The sequence below is a fragment of the Littorina saxatilis genome, linkage group LG10, assembly GCF_037325665.1.
Source record: "Littorina saxatilis isolate snail1 linkage group LG10, US_GU_Lsax_2.0, whole genome shotgun sequence".
In the NCBI taxonomy this organism is placed as follows: Eukaryota; Metazoa; Mollusca; class Gastropoda; order Littorinimorpha; family Littorinidae; genus Littorina; species Littorina saxatilis.
The window spans coordinates 19,016,617-19,036,622 of NC_090254.1; the positions used below are offsets into that span (position 1 = coordinate 19,016,617).

At 39.9% G+C, this 20,006-nt stretch overlaps 1 protein-coding gene across 4 annotated transcripts in view; it reads left to right on the forward strand.

The window, feature by feature from the left end:
- The window catches only part of LOC138978345 (cellular tumor antigen p53-like), a 58,266-nt gene that overhangs the window by 26,618 nt on the left and 11,642 nt on the right, over positions 1-20,006 (forward strand). For all 4 annotated transcript variants that reach the window (XM_070351059.1, XM_070351060.1, XM_070351061.1 and 1 more), the window contains 8 exons: positions 1,772-1,870; positions 2,641-2,699; positions 4,448-4,526; positions 4,880-5,017; positions 6,179-6,367; positions 8,277-8,460; positions 9,246-9,334; positions 12,034-12,146. In XM_070351059.1, the coding sequence (XP_070207160.1) occupies positions 1,772-1,870; positions 2,641-2,699; positions 4,448-4,526; positions 4,880-5,017; positions 6,179-6,367; positions 8,277-8,460; positions 9,246-9,334; positions 12,034-12,146 (950 nt within the window). The remainder of the gene's footprint in view (positions 1-1,771; positions 1,871-2,640; positions 2,700-4,447; positions 4,527-4,879; positions 5,018-6,178; positions 6,368-8,276; positions 8,461-9,245; positions 9,335-12,033; positions 12,147-20,006) is intronic.

Below are 20,006 nucleotides of genomic sequence, written 5' to 3' on the forward strand. Positions count from 1 at the left end.
TTCTCCCAGTAAGGTAATACATTGTACTACGTTGCAAGCCCCTATAGCAAATTTTTGATTAGTGCCTTTGTGAACAAGAAACAATTGACAAGTGGCTCTATCCCATCTCCCCCCTTTCCCCGTCGTGATATAACCCTTCGTGGTTGAAAACGATGTTAAACACCAAATAAAGAAAGAAAAGATCTTGTTTTTGAGCACAAACTGAAGTATACGAATGTATTTACATCTCATTCTACTAAATTATAATAAACTAACAGCCTTTTTTTACTGGAAACGTAATAAACCAATACAAGTGCTGATATATTTATACCCGTGTCACTTCATTGCCATCAGAAGTACTTTTAAAGTACTTACAACTTAAATACAAGTGTGCGTAGCAATAGACATTTTTCAAAAGTAACTCGGTCAGGATTTTATTTGCTGTGGAAGGGTTCACCCTGTTGTTACCCCCGACAGTGAGGCATATAACCGTCTTGAGCGCAGCTCTTCCACAGCCAAATTATGTCCGCACATTGTCTCTTAGCGCTGCACAGCAGACAGTTTTGAGCATACATCTTTACAAGTAAAAGTCTAAAGAACAATGACAACAGGTAGAGTGGAGACTGAGTTTTGAAAAATAGTGATCTTCCTAGGTGATCACTGAACGTCCCAATTGATTTCGTGTCTATGGTACTGCTTGGTTTTATTCATAAGCTTCAACTTCAAGAGAATTGCTGGTCTGTTGATGACAAAATTGCTTGAACTTTCATGGCTGTTTGGTGTGTGTTTGTGTGTGTAAAATAAAGGGGGTGGAGTGTACACTGAGCATCACTAGCTCAGATTTTCAGCTCAGATTTCTGAGTTAAAACAAGTCGCGTAAGGCGAAAATACAATATTTAGTCAAGTAGCTGTCGAACTCACAGAATGAAACTGAACGCAATGCCATTTTTCAGCAAGACCGTATACTCGTAGCATCGTCAGTCCACGCTCATGGCAAAGGCAGTGAAATTGACAAGAAGAGCGGGGTAGTAGTTGCGCTAAGAAGGATAGCACGCTTTTCTGTACCTCTCTTTGTTTTAACTTTATGAGCGTGTTTTTAATCCAAACATATCATATCTATATGTTTTTGGAATGAGGAACCGACAAGGAATAAGATGAAAGTGTTTTTAAATTGATTTCGACAATTTAATTTTGATAATAATTTTTATATATTTAATTTTCAGAGCTTGTTTTTAATCCGAATATAACATATTTATATGTTTTTGGAATCAGCAAATGATGGAGAATAAGATAAACGTAAATTTGGATCGTTTTATAAATTTTTATTTTTTTTTACAATTTTCAGATTTTTAATGACCAAAGTCATTAATTAATTTTTAAGCCACCAAGCTGAAATGCAATACCGAACCCCGGGCTTCGTCAAAGATTACTTGACCAAAATTTCAACCAATTTGGTTGAAAAATGAGGGCGTGACAGTGCCGCCTCAACTTTCACGAAAAGCCGGATATGACGTCATCAAAGACATTTATCAAAAAAATGAAAAAAACGTATGGGGATTTCATACCCAGGAACTCTCATGTCAAATTTCATAAAGATAGGTCCAGTAGTTTAGTCTGAATCGCTCTACACACACACACACACACACACACACACACACGCACATACACCACGACCCTCGTTTCGATTCCCCCTTGATGTTAAAATATTTAGTCAAAACTTGACTAAATATAAAAAAGGGCAACATGAGAGATAACTTTGTTTTAATGACGACTGTCTTTGTGTGTGTTGCAGCTTAACCCTGTGATCCCTGTGGCGTCCTCCACGGCGGACATGAGTCCTGACTCGCAGAGCAATATCATCTGTTCATCAGCCACCAGTCCTTTTCATGATGTAAGTTTGGTTTTCAGTCCTTGTCGGTTTGTCCATGAATTCAGTGACATGACGAGTGTTGGAACATAAAATTGTTGTTGTTGTTGTAGAAGAAGTAGTTCAACATCCTAAGGTAGATGGTTAAAATATACATACATTTCAAAAGTAAACTGATGGGCAGTTTTTCTGCTTCACTTCTTGTTGCACTGTCAGAATGTCTTGCCAGATAGAGGATTTCTTCATTTTTGGCTCACGTAAGTGTAGCCTATGCGATCGTAACTCTGTCTGTGCGTGCGTGCGTATGTGCGTGCGTGTGTATGTCTGTGGTAGAAACTCTTAACATTTGAAGACGTCACATTACATTGACGTCACATTATGACGTAAGAGGGTTTGACGTCATGCGAAGGAATTACTGAAAGTCTCGGTCATTGTTTTTTTGAGCGGGCCGAGACTAGTTGGCAGTCGTGTCCCTGTAAGTAGGCTACATGCAGACAGACAGATCTAGATCTAGTGTCTCGCTTTCTTGCACAGTTTCACCTATGCTCTTTCTGTGTGTGTGTGTGTGTGTGTGTGTGTGTGTGTGTGTGTGTGTGTGTGTGACGGAGTGATTGAGTTTGTGTTACTGTTTGTCGATTTCTTACGTGAGCCTTGATGGCTTCGCCTCTTGTTTAAGAAGTTTTAATTCCTTGCTGTCATGTCATTTTTTAGTCTGATTTTTTTCCCCTTTCTTTCTGTTTATTTTATTTTTAGTTTTGTGTTTAGTATGTTTCATGTTCTTGTGTTTTCCACAGGACAGCAATGGGGGTCTCACAATGCCACACACCAACACATCATCTGCTGTGCCAGAATTGTAAGTTGAAGTCATTGATTTTAGTCCAAGTACAATTTCATCATCCACCCTCACACCACACACACACCCAACATCTTAAACTATACTCCCCCGAAATCGGCGTATGCTGCCTGAATGGCGGGGTAATAACGGTCATACACGTAAAAATCCACTCGTGCTAAAAACATGAGTTAACGTGGGAGTCTAAGCCCATGAACGAAGAAGAAGAAGATCTTAAACTATATATCTCACTTTTTGAGTCACTTGAGAAAAAGTGACTCTATGTAATCGGTCAGTGTTAGTCTGTCCGGCCGGCCGGCCGGCCGTCCGTAGACACCACCTTAACGTTGGACTTTTCTCGGAAACTATCAAAGCGATCGGGCTCATATTTTGTTTAGTCGTGACCTCCAATGACCTCTACACTTTAACGATGGTTTCGTTGACCTTTGACCTTTTTCAAGGTCACAGGTCAGCGTCAAAGGAAAAATTAGACATTTTATATCTTTGACAAAGTTCATCGGATGTGATTGAAACTTTGTAGGATTATTCTTTACATCAAAGTATTTACATCTGTAGCCTTTTACGAACGTTATCAGAAAAACAAGGGAGATAACTAGCCTTTTCTGTTCGGCAACACACAACTTAACGTTGGGCTTTTCTCGGAAACTATAAAAGTGACCGGGCTCAAATTTTATGTGAACGTGACTCCCAGTGACCTCTACACTTTGACGTCTGCTTTGGTGACCTTTGACCTTTTTCAAGGTCACAGGTATGTCTTGAAGGAAAAAAATTGAAATATCATATCTCTGAAACTATTCATCGAATTTGATTCAAACTTTATAGGATTATTCTTTACATCAAATTATTTACATCTGTATTGTGTTGTGAATAGCAATTTCTTCCTGTCCATCTGATGCCTCATATAATATTCAGAACTGCGAAAGTGACTCGATCGAGCGTTTGCTCTTCTTGTTTTTTTTTATTCATGAAAGAATTACCTTGGTAAACCAGTCCTGTTCCCCCTTGCTAAAGAAACTTCATTGGCTCCCTGTAGAGCTGAGAATCCAATATAAGTGCTGCTGTATCTGCTACAAAATAATATCTGGCTCAGCCCCATCCTACCTGTCTGACCTGTTCACACTCTATACACCCTCACGATCCCTCCGCTCCTCTGTAGACACTAGAATATTCCGTCTATCTTCTTTTAGTCGCAAACAGCACGGCCAGAGAGCCTTCTCCCACTCTGCTGCCGTTGCGTGGAACTCTCTCCCTTACTCTATCCGACACTGCCAAACATTCTGTTCCTTCAAATCAAACCTTAAAACACACTCTTCTTCACCCAGTATTTTGATTAATTTTATTTCAACATGGTGCATTTTTGAATCAGGTGTTTGAATGTTTTGCCTGTGTTAGTATGCTTGCAGATTGTATTGATGTAGTGTTTCGTTGTTCACTTGTGTGCTGAATGCTGCTGCACATGCTTTTGCTTTGCTTTGTATGTATTATGTATGTTTGTCATTGTAAAGCGCTTTGAGAATGTAAAGCGCTCTATAAATCTCCCATATTATTATTATTAAGTACATTCCCATCCTCACCCCAATTACCTTGATAAACGAGAAAGGTATCCTTTCTTTTGCCAACTCTGTGTGTTGTTTTGTTAGCATGATGCAGAGAGAAAGAGTTGAAGTTGCAGACGTTTGTAATTAGAAGAGTGGCTGTTGATTATTTGTTTGTGTTCAAAGAATTAATGTTGTGTATTATTTGTGCAGCACTGACTACGCAGGGGACTACAAATTCGAAATATCATTCGCCCCTCCGTCCAAAGAAACAAAGTCAACAACATGGACGGTAAGAATAAAGATAATGAGACATCATTTTAACAATGGTAATCAAATAATTTGTTAGTTCCTGCCTAATTCAGTCTCTTTTTTTTTAGCGTCCAAACCTTTTAACTGAGATTTTTTATGCATTGAGATTTGGCTGGCTCATGAGATTTGATATATATAGCCAAAAATGGAAAGAAATTTCATAGCTCACCACTTTGGTGAATGATACACTTATCTAAAGAAAATAGTGGTGTTGGTTTGTTTTCTTTAGAGAAAAAAAGTAGTGTTGGTTTGTTTTCTCTGTGTTTTAGAGAAGAAAGAAAAACTGATCACGACCTTGATTTGATATTTTGTTCTGCCATTTCTTGCGTGCAGCATTCGGCAGCCCTGAAGAAACTGTATGTTCGAATGGCAACAACGTGTCCCGTGCGGTTCAAGACAGAGAACCAAGCTCCCCAAGGTGCCTATATCCGTGGAATGCCCGTTTTCTCCAAACCAGAACACTGTCAGGAGGTAAGGGGGCATTGTTGATGTTATATGGGACTTCTATTCGGTTGCTGTTGATGTGCCTTGGTGGGCTGGTTTACTCATGGAAGGAAAGAAAAAAGAACATTGAGATAAACGTAGTGCTTCTGGGGATGATTGCATTGCCTGTTTTCTCCTAACCAGAACACTGTAAGGTGGCTTTATTTGATGTTTTGTGGGACTTCGGTTTTGATTCGGTTGCTGTTGATATGCCTTGGTGGAATGAAATGATTACTCTCATGGGAGGAAAGTAAAATTAAAAAAAACATTGATATAAACGCAGTTCTTCTCGGTATGATTAATTTTGGTGAACAAATACACAGGATTGTAGGCATTTTGAATAAATGTTAAACTGATTTTAATTGTGTTTTTGGACAAAAAAAGAAAAAAAGTTGTTTGTATCATATTCCTCTCAGCAATTCTTTTTCACAATATGTTGTGCTATGTCTTTTTTTCTGGATACAAACAACAAAGTTGATTAAACTTGGTGAATCCTTGCAGACATTTGTAGGAGGGCCGACCTGTTTACTCTTACTATTTTGGAGTAATTTAGCACTATTTTGGGGGGATTTTTGGGGAAAAATACTGCATTTGAGTCCAGACTACGATTTTAAAATGTGCTTCAAATTAGGTTTGTGTTACTAATGTTGGCGTTTGTAACCAATGGATTACTATTTTGGTCATCAGTTTACTATAATTTGTCTTGACCATTACTCTTGTCGACCGGCATGGTTGGCCTAGTGGTAAAGGCGTCCGCCCCGTGATCGGGAGGTCGTGGGTTCGAACCCCGGCCGGGTCATACCTAAGACTTTAAAATTGGCAATCTAGTGGCTGCTCCGCCTGGCGTCTGGCATTATGGGGTTAGTGCTAGGACTGGTTGGTCCGGTGTCAGAATAATGTGACTGGGTGAGACATGAAGCCTGTGCTGCGACTTCTGTCTTGTGTGTGGCGCACGTTATATATCAAAGCAGCACCGCCCTGATATGGCCCTTCATGGTCGGCTGGGCGTTAAGCAAGCAAACAAACAAACAAAGCTTTGGGGGTAAGCAGATCTGGGACGGTTATCATGAGAGCTGAATGACATGGGTTATCTGAATGACAAGAAAACTTAGGATTTTTGTTCTTATCCAATTCGTCTCATTTACACAGGTGGTGAAAAGATGTCCAAATCACGCGAATGACGACATCAAGAAAAACATCCCTGCTGCCAACCATCTTGTGCGGTGTGAACACAAGATGGCACGCTACATGGAAGATGCATCGACATTGAGACATTCCGTCATCATCCCCTACGAAATGCCGCAGGCTGGCTCGGAATGGGTCACAAATTTGTTTCAAGTGGGTAATACTGCTGCCCTCCTTCTCCAAACACCCTCCTAACCTCCAGGCACTCGCAAACTCACCTGCACACATTGACACACACCCAGACCTACATCTTATTCATTTTTGTTAGTCCATCTGTTTGTGTCAACAGTTTATTTTTACATTTTTTAAGTCTTGTTGATGGTTCCGGATAACTGACCGTAGAAATGGAATGTTGGATGTAGGGATGTAGACATGCAGTTCTGTGAATGTGGTACTGCATTGAGAGAGACGAGTCCTTTGACATGATTTTTTAAGTCACTTGAGAAAAAGTGACTATGTAATCGGTCAGTGTTAGTCTGTCCGGCCGTCCGGCCGGCCGTCCGTAGACACCACCTTAACGTTGGACTTTTCTCGGAAACTATCAAAGCGATCGGGCTCATATTTTGTTTAGTCGTGACCTCCAATGACCTCTACACTTTAACGATGGTTTCGTTGACCTTTGACCTTTTTCAAGGTCACAGGTCAGCGTCAAAGGAAAAATTAGACATTTTATATCTTTGACAGGAAACTATCAAAGCGATCGGGCTCATATTTTGTTTAGTCGTGACCTCCAATGACCTCTACACTTTAACGATGGTTTTGTTGACCTTTGACCTTTTTCAAGGTCACAGGTCAGCGTCAAAGGAAAAATTAGACATTTTATATCTTTGACAAAGTTCATCGGATGTGATTGAAACTTTGTAGGATTATTCTTTACATCAAAGTATTTACATCTGTAGCCTTTTACGAACGTTATCAGAAAAACAAGGGAGATAACTAGCCTTTTCTGTTCGGCAACACACAACTTAACGTTGGGCTTTTCTCGGAAACTATAAAAGTGACCGGGCTCAAATTTTATGTGAACGTGACTCATTGTGTTGTGAATAGCAATTTCTTCCTGTCCATCTGATGCCTCATATAATATTCAGAACTGCGAAAGTGACTCGATCGAGCGTTTGCTCTTCTTGTTAAGTAAGGGAGGTACAGACCTGGGAACTCATACGATTTCACCGTATTTTGTACGCATGATTGTCTTGAATACGGTCAGTGGAAAAAAAATACGACGAGAAAAATTTCTAGACTATTTTTCTTCACAAGCCCATCCCGAAGCCGATCCAGTATTTTGACACATGATTACTGTTTTTGTCAGTAAACATTGAAAAAAGCATTTGTTTTAAATGTATAAATAAACTTAATTAACGGTGTGACGGACGCGTGTGAAGCATGTTTTAATCAAGGATAATCAAATGTTGAATGTAGTACGGTCATTTGTCTAAAAAATACACCAAGTTTGTTTGAGCAGAACATGGGTTCCCAGGTCTGGAGGTAATTTAAGTTTAGTAATCTATAGTGGTGTAGTTGAGAATGAGATTCATTATTCTCACTAGCAGAAAGCAGTTTCAGACGAGGAATCGGGTTAGGGGTATGTGTAGTACATTGTAGTTGTATTGGGGATAGCCTCTGTTCATTGAAGAAGCTTACATGGGTGTTACTCTTCCGTCTTTTGCCGGATTTCCGGTTTTTGAAAAAATCTGAAGCCGGAAATTCCGGTTTTCCGGGTTTTCAAAAAAACACAAAAAAAGCTTTGTTTCGCTAAGTTGAAATAACGAGCAGCGGTTCCGATCCGACTTTTGACACCGGTTCGCGTGCTTTCTCGGTTCGCTCCTTTGGATTTGCTGCCATCTTGCTTATTATGATTTGGTTTCGTCGGTGTCCAGAAACTTTCTTTCAAACTTGAGCATTTTGGACCCCTGTCTATCAAGTTTTTTGATTTTTCCCAGTAACACCCATGAGTTTAGCCTCCTGATGAATACATTATTACACTAGATGCCTTTCTGTGGAGCAAAGACGCTGGTCAACAAAATTTCAAGAGTACATGAAAGGTTTGCCTTTGCTTTTACAGTTTATGTGCCTTGGGTCTTGTGTGGGCGGGCCCAACAGACGTCCTATCCACATTGTCTTCACGCTGGAACACGACAACATCGTGCTGGGGAGGAGGGCAATCGAGGTCCGCATCTGTGCCTGCCCCGGGCGAGACCGCAAACAGGATGAAAAGGTGGCCATGAATGAGAAGCAGCAGAAGGGAGGTAAGTTGGTTTTTGCTGTTGCTGAGAGATCATGAGCACAATTATTTATTTATTTGTTTGTTTAACGCCCAACCGACCATGAAGGGCCATATCAGGGCGGTGCTGCTTTGACATATAACGTGCACCACACACAAGACAGAAGTCGCAGCACAGGCTTCATGTCTCACCCGGTCACATTATTCTGACACCGGACCAACCAGTCCTAGCACTAACCCCATAATGCCAGACACGCCAGGCGGAGCAGCCACTAGATTGCCAATTTTAAAGTCTTAGGTATGACCCGGCCGGGGTTCGAACCCACGACCTCCCGATTACGGGGCGGACGCCTTACCACTAGGCCAACCGTGCCGGTAGCACAATTATGAATAAGGTTGACTTGGATTGAATGATAGCATATGACCATGCCATTACCGTAGCAGCTTTTTTTTTCACAGCAGCCTTTCTAGAAATAGCCCCATGCCGAGTGTTTGAGTTGATTGAATGTTGTCACTGGAACGTTGAGAGCAGTATTTTACGCAGACATGATGTTCGAGGAAGATTAATACAATACTGCCTTCAGAGGAATTAAAATTTGTAAAAGTAATACTTGTGATCTCCCAAAAGAATTTACGTTGAGTTTTCTGCATAATTGAAATTGAGTTTTCTGCACACTTGATATTTAGATTGATTTTTCTACACACTGGACTGAACTTAGGTTACAAGTGCAAGTATCCCCAGGGTGTGTACATCTATGTCTGTTGGTGTCTTTGTTATTAGTGCCTGATGTTTGCTTCTTATTTTTCAAGGTGATGTTGCCAAGTATGCTCTCAACACCACCATCACTAGTGTTAGTAAAAAGAGGAAAGCAGACGACAGCGAAGTCTTTACGTTGACAGTAAGTTGACTTGTGCTTTGTTGTGATCTTGTTCTGCATTTCATTGATTTTATGTTAGATATTTAGCATCTTGTTATATTGTTGCAGTTATCTCCTCCAGTTTAGAAAAAAAATAGAAAAAAACCCTTTATTTTTGAGTCACTTGAGAAAAAGTGACTCTATGTAATCGGTCAGTGTTAGTCTGTCCGGCCGGCCGGCCGTCCGTAGACACCACCTTAACGTTGGACTTTTCTCGGAAACTATCAAAGCGATCGGGCTCATATTTTGTTTAGTCGTGACCTCCAATGACCTCTACACTTTAACGATGGTTTTGTTGACCTTTGACCTTTTTCAAGGTCACAGGTCAGCGTCAAAGGAAAAATTAGACATTTTATATCTTTGACAAAGTTCATCGGATGTGATTGAAACTTTGTAGGATTATTCTTTACATCAAAGTATTTACATCTGTAGCCTTTTACGAACGTTATCAGAAAAACAAGGGAGATAACTAGCCTTTTCTGTTCAGCAACACACAACTTAACGTTGGGCTTTTCTCGGAAACTATAAAAGTGACCGGGCTCAAATTTTATGTGAACGTGACTCCCAGTGACCTCTACACTTTGACGTCTGCTTTGGTGACCTTTGACCTTTTTCAAGGTCACAGGTATGTCTTGAAGGAAAAAAATTGAAATATCATATCTCTGAAACTATTCATCGGATTTGATTCAAACTTTATAGGATTATTCTTTACATCAAATTATTTACATCTGTATTGTGTTGTGAATAGCAATTTCTTCCTGTCCATCTGATGCCTCATATAATATTCAGAACTGCGAAAGTGACTCGATCGAGCGTTTGCTCTTCTTGTTTATTTGAGGACATGGCTTTTCCAGACTTGCTGTTCTAAAGCACTGTTAATTAACCTCCATGTTTAGACCTTTCTTTTGGTACCTAATTTTCTCACGTTTTTTGGTGGTCTTTAAAGGAGGAGAAAATAATGTCTTAAAAAAGAGTGAGTCTTAACCCTTAGGCTGGTTGTCGCGACATATGTCGCGCTACTTTACGTATACTGTCACCTGGTTGTCACGACATATGTCGCGCTACTGGCTCAGTCTGTTTGGTCGGTTCCGATTACCTCCCATGGATGCGAAAACCTATATGACCGTTTTTTGTTAATTCACCAGTGGCTATGTAACATGTGTTGCAGAATTGCACCAGTGTAAGGGTTAAAATGGGGGTAAATTTTCAAATAAAAATGAATATAACAAGTTAGGAAGTGTGCTTCAAGTCTCACCATTCTTCCCCAAGAAGCGTCGTATCACTGCCTCAATGGGGGGTAAAAATGGGCATAAACATAAATCCCATTTGTGAAAAAACATGAGTGAACGTGGGAGTTTCAGCCCATGAACGAAGAAGAACAGGGTTCGTACAGGTCTGGAAAGTCATGGAATTTCAATTCAAGCCATGGAAAGTCATGGAATTTAACAAAAATAAGAAAGAAAAAAAGAATTAACCTTTAGCACACCAGCGGCGATTTTCGTCGCCCAGCCATTCCTCCCCCCCCTTTGCCAGCCAGCGGCGATTTGCGTCGCCAGCACAAGGCTTGTTCGTATGACCATAGACCAATTAGCCTGGACCGCCAACTCATCACGTGACCCTTCGAGGTTACGACTCTCGACTTTCAGGGGCGCATGACGTCCGGTTTGAAAGGCCAGCGATTCGAAGACAGTGAAAAGAAAGCACGCTCCAGTTATTTGTAACAATGGGAGGTGACAATGAACTGGATTTTCCAAAACTCCAAACTAAACTTAACAAAACTCATCGAAAAACTTGTTCCATATGCACTTTTGCTGAGTTTATTTTAGCATTTTCAGAACTTACCTCGGCAACTTCGTCCATGTTTACAATCGACACCGGATATGACATCCCCCTGATTTCTGAAAGGCCATGTAAGCGTAGGTTCCTAAATGCGAGAGGCCGCTACCTCGTAATAGAGAGAAAGAGCGGAGAGAGAGCTAGTTGGCGGTCCAGGATAAATGGTCTATGGTATGACCAACTTCTCGTTCGTATTTGCATACGAGAATAACGGTATTTTTAGAGGCTCACTTCCTTCCGTTATCTCGTTTTGTCGTCTGCGCTGCATTTGAGTCGGTTTCGTCGAAGTTTTCTGCTTTTGTTTTTGCATCGATAAAGTACTTTAGCGCTTCGACAAGCAAGATGGAGGATGATGAGTTTGAAACTTTCTTTCGAGTTGTTTCTTGACAACAAAAAGTATGCGGAATTGGAACGAATTACCGAGGAAGATCTTCGCAATGAACTGTGTATCGCGGTGAAAAAAATGACAGTTCGTCAAGTCACAGTGACGGTTACGAAACGGAATTTACGAAAGTGCAGATGGATACAAATAGTGGCTGGTCCAGTTTAGTGAAATGACAGGACCAGCAAACATTACCGATAATCTGACTGCGTAGCAAATGCTTGACTTGCTTGTCGAAGAGACACTGCGTAGAAACTGACTCAAATTCAGTGCAAAGCAAGCCAGTGTCAAAACTGGCAGTGACAAGACGTAAAAAGTTTGCGTGTTCGGTAATGGCGACCTGTGGATCTAGTCATGGAAAATCTTATTGAGGCTCATGGAAAGTCATGGAATTTTGTTTCTAAAAACTAGTGGGGACCCTGGAAGAAGAAGGAAGTCTCACCATTTGCCTTGAATGTTTCAGGTGAAGGGGCGTGAGAACTACAAGACGTTGTGTCACATCCGGGATTCGCTGGAGTTAATGGATGCCATACCCAAGCAGGTGGTGGACGGCTACAAGCGACAGCAAGGCGAAAGGTACGTCTCCAGTACAACCCTATTTGTATGTGTGTCTACGTTTGTCTGGTGGCCTCTGTCTCTGTTTGGCTGTGCAGTGCTTGTGTTGTTGTTGTTTAAAATACAGTGGAAACCAACACCACCCCCCCCCCCCCCCCCTTCTTTTAAGACCTTATAATTTGTAGGGGGGATAATCAGATCTTAAAAAAGAGGGAGTCTTAAAATGGGGGTAAATTTACAGAGGTTATGAACAATTAATCTTTAGAAAACTATATTTACCCCCTGCGGGTTAGGGGGAGTCCCATATTGGTTGGGACGAGAAAGAATTTACCCGATGCTCCCCAGCATGTCGTAAGAGGTGACTAACGGATTCTGTTTCTCCTTTTACCCTTGTTAAGTGTTTCTTGTATAGAATATAGTCAATGTTTGCAAAGATTTTAGTCAAGCAGTATGTAAGAAATGTTAAGTCCTTTGTACTGGAAACTTGCATTCTCCCAGTAAGGTAATATATTGTACTACGTTGCAAGCCCCTGGAGCAAATTTTTGATTAGTGCTTTAGTGAACAAGAAACAATTTACAAGTGGCTCTATTCCATCTCCCCCCTTTCCCTGTCGCGATATAACCCTACGTGGTTGAAAACGACGTTAAACACCAAATAAAGAAAGAAAGATAACTATCTTTAAAGGGAGGGAGTCTGACTCTTTAATCAGTGGTCTGAAAGGGGGGGGGGGGGGGGGGTTCCACTGTATTGTTCTTGTTGCTGCCCTGCTGTTCATTCTTCATCAAGTATGGTGGGACTGACACATTTCCTTGTGCACTTGTACGCACAGACACATTCCATACTTTTATCTCTCAACATCCCACCTCCCCCCCCTTTCCCCGTCGCGATATAACCTTCGTGGTTGAAAACGACGTTAAACACCAAATAAAGAAAAGAAAGAATCGCAACAATTTCCATCATTTTGGATGCCAAAGTGGCTATGGATTAAGGTTAAGGTGCCTTTCTGTTCACTAAATTTGTCGGGCATCTCTCTGCAACTTTTTCTATTGAGAGGTTAAGTTGACCTTTAGCGTTGTAAATTCAAAGCTGATGATATAGTGGTATTATTGAGTTGTATTTGATACAAGTCACTTTCATGAAAGCAAAGAATAATTCTAGTGGAACTAATTGATGTGTGTTTTGTCGAGAACAAAACATTCTTCTAAACCCATTATAAATGAATAGCATCTGTACTGTTCATTCCGTAAGTGGAATGGTAATTAAAATGACTTTATGTTCACAAGATCAAGTTATGCAAATTCAGAGGATTAGATGACAGCAGAAATACTAGTTCAATATTACTTGGGCTTGTCTCTTCTCTTCAGATGTAAAAGGTGTCATGTTGGCAGCCTCTGTGGTTACTTTGAGCTTTCCTTTTGAAGGGGGGGTTGGTTGGTGGTTATGTGCATGCTTCTGTTTGGTTGTGTTGTGATCAGTGTTGTGTGTGTATGGTGTGGTGCATGCTCCTAGTAGTAACTAGCGTGCAAATGTTAGCCTGCAAGAAGAGAGCTGGTGATTGGATAAGACATCTTCTGAAGTGGATTAGACATGAAACTTGAGTGCTGCGCTCAGGTAGGTGGTTGCATGGGAGCAGAGGAAGAATCTAGTAGTCCCAATACCCCCCTCCCTCCGCCCCCAAGACTTTCAACAGTGCAGTTTGACCAGTCATGGCATTGGCTCTCAATTTTTCCCAGACCTGGGAATGTCCTTTTCTAAAAATTATTGTGTAAGAAAAGAGCCTCCGTGTGCCCTTAAAATTGCTTAAAAGGCAAAATTTTCCCGTCAGTATGCCCAAACCACTTACTCATTCCCAGGCCAGTTTCCACATGCATCTTGCACACAACCCACAACCCACCCCCCAGCCCCCAGCTGAATTTCAACACACCCTACATGACACATAGATACGTAGATTTACCAGGTGTACTTTTAAGAATCTTGATGGTTCTGTTCAAGGATCAAACCCTGTTGATTACAACAGACAAGATTCGTTCTTCACAGTGATCTGGAAGACAGAAAGGTTATCCCCAAAAATTGTCCGTATCAAAAAACAAAGAAACCTTTTTTGCATGGAAAGCCAGATTTTGCGTGTTGCCTTCGGTATGTTGTTCTGAGCTTGTGGTGCGTTCTTGTGTCGCTCGGACGCGCTGGGTTTGTGTTTCCCTCTGTGAGTTTGAGCAGCCACCTGCATGGGCCTGTACTGTATAGTCTGTTGTAACTTTTGATTCAGGGAAAAAAAGTGGAGAATTTAAAGATGTAATTGAATTTGAGTGAATTTGAAAAAAAATCAAAACTAAAAAAGTAGAAGTTTTTCATTTTGTCTTCTCTTTTGGTGATTGGAGGGGGTGTGCACCCAGTAAAGCTCAGGTAACAGTAGCATGTTACCTGTGGCGGGGCCAGGTAGAATAACGTGACATAGCTCTAGCCTAACTGGTCCCTTCTGGCTGCTTGCAGGTGGCTCGCTCACTACATGGGGGAAGAAAGCAAGGGGAAAGTTGTGCCCAAGAAAAAGAAGATGCCCACCAAACCTACTGCCAAGCTCATGAAACGTCCGTAAAGGAAAAACATGCTTCTGCGTTCAGCAAGCAGACAGTTTAGTTGATGGTGCGGTATTTAATCTCGTGAACTTTCATCGGAGGACTCGAAACAGGTGGACTCTTCGGCACACGCAGCTCATTTGTGATATGCAGAAGAACTATAGAAACCTGTGGCTAGATTTGAGCAAGTTGCGCTGACATTTTGTGATTTGAAAAGTCATGTGGAGCCTTCAGAAAGTGGCAGTGGCAGATGGATGTTTGTCCACTCTACAAGCAGAAGTGGAGGATCACCACTGAAACCTGTCATCACACCTGTGAAACATCTTCGCACTGCGTCTTCGCAATTGCAGTGACAAACCAAGCCAGCGAAAGTTAATATGCTGGAAGGAAACAACCTTGCCATCTATCAAGAAGTGGAATTCTATTTCAAAATAGCACGAAGATACAACTTTCCATGGCTGCTATGCTTCATTTCCAGATCAACAACTTCATCAGCAACTGCCCACTTGAAGCTGAAAGCTGAGGGTGAATTTGTGCACTGATTTTGTGATCAAGCTTATGTCCCTGTTGTTTTACAGCTGGGTAGAAGTTGTCTTGAAAGGAATTCCACAACCCATTTAAAAGGTTTGATGTTTGTGCAGGGTTTAATTCGGAAACGTGGAAGAATTGATATGAATGTGCTTATCAATTTTTTTTTTAAAGTAAATAAACTTAGAAAAAAATGTACACTGGTCGATTTTCAACTTTGATAAAGTAGTTTGCTCTTGTGCATTTGATCTGAGTGCAAGTAATGACCTGTCATTTATATAAAATAAATCCAATAACAAAGAGACTGCCAACGTTTCAAAATTCAGAATAAAAAAACAAGAAAGGTTGGAATGTTTGTTATTGACAAAACAATACCAACGGTCTTTTAAGTGCACAGACAAACAATAACGAAATAACGTCATTCCCTGTCTAGGTCACTCATTTCGTCATATAATCATTCATCCGCTTGCGGCTTCGTGGCAGGCGGAAGGAAAAATCAGCCAGATAAGATTTCGTTATTGTTTGTCTGTGCACTTAAAAGACTGTTGGGTCGATATATTTGTGAATGTATTGTTTTGTCAATAACAAACGTTCCAACAACCTACCTTTCTTGTTTTTTGATTCTGTCATTTATATGCTTTGCAATGTTTTTCTTGTCTGTGATCTAGAAATGGAAAAGACATTTGGAGTGTTTTATTTTTGTTTTTTGAGACATGGGATATGTAAGAAAGACAAGAGTTGTGTTGTGGTTTCACAACATAGCTGACAATAGGAATGTTGTACAGAAGTTTGGGGCGATTGTTTGTCTTTTTTGCTGGCCAGTACTGTTTGGGAGATGTAAAATAAAAACAAACACTGGTTTTACTTACTTTTTGTTAATTGAGCTGTTTTATTTAAGATTCTCATGACTTTCTGTCATGTCGGCATTGTTGCTCTTAATCAATATAACTGATATTTATTTGCGCTCTTGATTTCTCTCGGTTTCTAAAGCTGACAGAACCAGTTGGTTTTAAGCCAAGAAGTCTGGTAAATGATACTATTTTGTTTTAGACTGTGAGTTTGAAAATGAAATAGAGGTTTGTTTATTTTTTTTACCTTGGAGGACACTATATATTCTTTAAACAACTTGAGCAAGAACAAAATGGGCCATTTTGAGTGATTTGGAGAAGGAGAGAAAAGGGTTGACGGTACTGTCTTCCTGAATCATATTTCAATTAATGTGATGAATTTGTATTGATTGAATCTTCGCATGAAGCAAATGAGAACAATGCCAAGAAGTGTTTTGATGTATTTTGTGAAAGAAAAAAATAATGACATATTAGAGAGATGTTTAGTGATCGACAAGAAGAAGAAGAAGAAGAAGAAAGCTGTTTAAAAAATAATATGTGTATTTTTATATTTAATGTGTGTAAATTTATTCCGGTAGAATATTTAAAAAAGGTTCCTGTACTTATTTATTTTTTAAGGACTGGGTTCTTCGCCCAGTTCCCAAACCCTTTGAGGACTTTTTTTTTTAAAGTGGAAAGAAAATATTCAAAAATATATATTAAAGAAGAAGAGGTTGGGGTATATTCAATCGGGGGAAAAAAAGAATTGTGAAATTGAAAGTTTTTAGTGTTCTATTTTGAAAATGCTGGCCAGATGGCAGGACAAACTTAAAGAATTGGTGTTGCTGTTACCTCACTTCTGTTCCTGTACAAATCTTTTGACACGATTTTGATGTTAAATACAATTGTACATCCAAAGCTGAAGCAATGCCTCATTCAACTTAAAGCACAAAAGTACTATTTGAGTTATTACTATTACGCGAATAAGGTGACCGGTATGGAATCATTTGGGGGATGCTCATGTGCAAATAATCTAAGACACATGATTACTGAGTAAAATGTCCCTTATTTTGTGTTTTGTTTGTAAATTTGTATGATAGAAGAGGAGTATTCCTTGGTGTACAGTGGCAGTGCATAGTTTGTACAGCATATAGTTATTTAGGCAAAAAAAAAAAAATTGTCTGTTTCTGGTCACCCGACCGACCCTAAATTTCGGCGCCGACCCTAAACTTTTTTTTTCCAAACTCAAAAATTTTTTGTTTTTGTTTTTGTGGTAAAGGACAGGGTGAGAAAATGAACAACAAAAACGTGTGAAAACGAAAGTCCGCTGACGATTTGTAAATGTGTTGAGTGTCTTGTCTCTATGTATAGTGAATCCAGTCTCTTTGCGCAATTTTTAAGGTAGTTTTATTGGTCTACATTTGGGGTAAAAAAAAATTAAAAAAAAAAATAAAAAAAATCCCTACCTACCGACCCTATTTTTTTTAGCCATGTTACCAGAAACAGACAATTTTTTTTTTTTTGGCCTTATCTTTGAAGCCATGTTCAAATGTGTGCAAAACTCCCTGCTTGCAGAAAGAATCTGGAGCAGACGCCGTTGTATTTCTTTATTCCGTCCAGTTCATTTTGTCATTACTCATTTATTGTGTATAAGGTATCATTCAAATTGGCATTGTTGCTGCAAGCTTTTTTGCTCACTTTAAAAAAATCTTAACTCGAATTAATTGGATATGTCTCCATTCCTCACATCACCCCCCAAATCTACTCAGAATTTTCAGTAGATTTTATTTATATGTCGTTCTCTGCGGATTTAACTTAGCTAGTCCTTGAAAAAGAATGCATGAAATTCTGTTTTGTGTTTTATTGCAACCTTTTTTCTTCTTTTTTTCTGTTTTGGTTTGCTAGCAATCTTTGAAAAAGGCAGCAGGGCACTTTTCAGATGTGGAAATCATTCCTTATGTTGTCAGTGATATTTTTGATTGGTTTCATTTTGATTGTCCAAATATTGACTATTGACTTTGTCATGTTTTATCATCCTCGTCTTATTTATATACATTGTTCAAGGTTGTTTTATCATCCTCGTCTTATTTATATATACATTGTTCAAGGTCTAATGGGAGAATGTGATGTTGAAACTTTATGTAGCTCAGTGTGGATTGTGAATAAAGTTTTTAACTGAAGCACTAGCCTGTGCTTTCTTAAGATCTGATGAGTGTGTGTTCTCTACAGTGTAGAGCACTGTTTATTGTTACATGTACATCCACACACATAAAGAATAAAGAAGTTCATAACTCTGTGTGCGGTCTGGTATGCAAGGTTTGCTGGGTTTGTTTTACTCTGAGAGATGTAAATGACAAGGAGCTCTCTCTCTCTCTTTCTCTCTTTCTCTCTTTCTCTCTTTCTCTCTCTCTCTCTCTCTCTCTCTCTCTCTCTCTCTCTCTCTCTCTTCCCCCCCCCCCCACCCTCTCCCCCACCATCTCCCTCCTTGTGAGAACACTTGATATCCAGATAAAGATACTGACACTTTTTGGAGGCTTGATTTACTGTTGTGAGATGCTAATGATAAGGAGCTCTGTATCTCTCTCTCACTCTGTAGTGTTTCTGCTGCTATGCAAGCCATTAAGAAAATAAACAAAAACAAGTCGCGTAAGGCGAAAATACAACATTTAGTCAAGTAGCTGTCGAACTCACAGAATGAAACTGAACGCAATGCAATGTTTCAGCCAGACCGTAGCATCGTCAGTCCACCGCTCATGGTGAAGGCAGTGAAATTGACAAGAAGAGCGGGGTAGTAGTTGCGCTGAGAAGGATAGCACGCTTTTCTGTACCTCTCTTCGTTTTAACTTTCTGAGCGTGTTTTGAATCCAAACATATCATATCCATATGTTTTTGGAATCAGGAACCGACAAGGAATAAGATGAAAGTGTTTTTAAATTGATTTCGAAAAAATAATTTTGATAATAATTTTTATATATTTAATTTTCAGAGCTTGTTTTTAATCCAAGTATAACATATGTATATGTTTTTGGAATCAGAAAATGATGGAGGATAAGATGAACGTAAATCTGGATAGTTTTATAAAAAAATATTTATTTTTACAATTTTCAGATTTTTAATGACCAAAGTCATTAATTAAATTTTAAGCCACCAAGCTGAAATGCAATACCGAAGTCCGGGCTTCGTCGAACATTACTTGACCAAAATTTCAACCAATTTGGTTAAAAAATGAGGGCGTGACAGTGCCGCCTCAACTTTCACGAAAAGCCGGATATGACGTCATCAAAGACATTTATCAAAAAAATGAAAAAAACGTATGGGGATATCATACCCAGGAACTCTCATGTCAAATTTCATAAAGATCGGTCCAGTAGTTTGGTCTGAATCGCTCTGCACGCACACACACACACACATACACCACGACCCTCGTCTCGATTCCCCCCTCGATGTTAAAACATTTAGTCATAACTTGACTAAATGTAATGAAGTCTTCTTTGGAAGGCTGAGAAACGTCATCCAGACTGGAGATGTTGATACAGTCGAACCTGCCCATTATGACCACTTCTCTGTCAATGCCCACGTGCCCATTATGACCACCCAATAAGATCCCTGACTGGTTTTTTTGGCTCACGTAAGTGTAGCCTATGCGATGCTAACTTTTGTCTGTCTGTGCGTGCGTGCGTATGTATGTATGTATGTATGTCTGTGGTAGAAACTTTAACATTTGAAGACGTCACAACATTTGAAGACGTCACATTATGACGTAAGAGGGTTAGACGTCACGCGAAGGAATTACTGAAAGTCTCGGTCATTGTTATTATGAGCGGGCCGAGACTAGTTTTTTTTTCCGAAATCGGCCATTCAGATCTAGATCTAGTGTCTCGCTTTCTTGCACAGTGTCACCTATGCCGCTTACTCTGTGTGTGTGTGTGTGTGTGTGTGTGTATGTGTGACG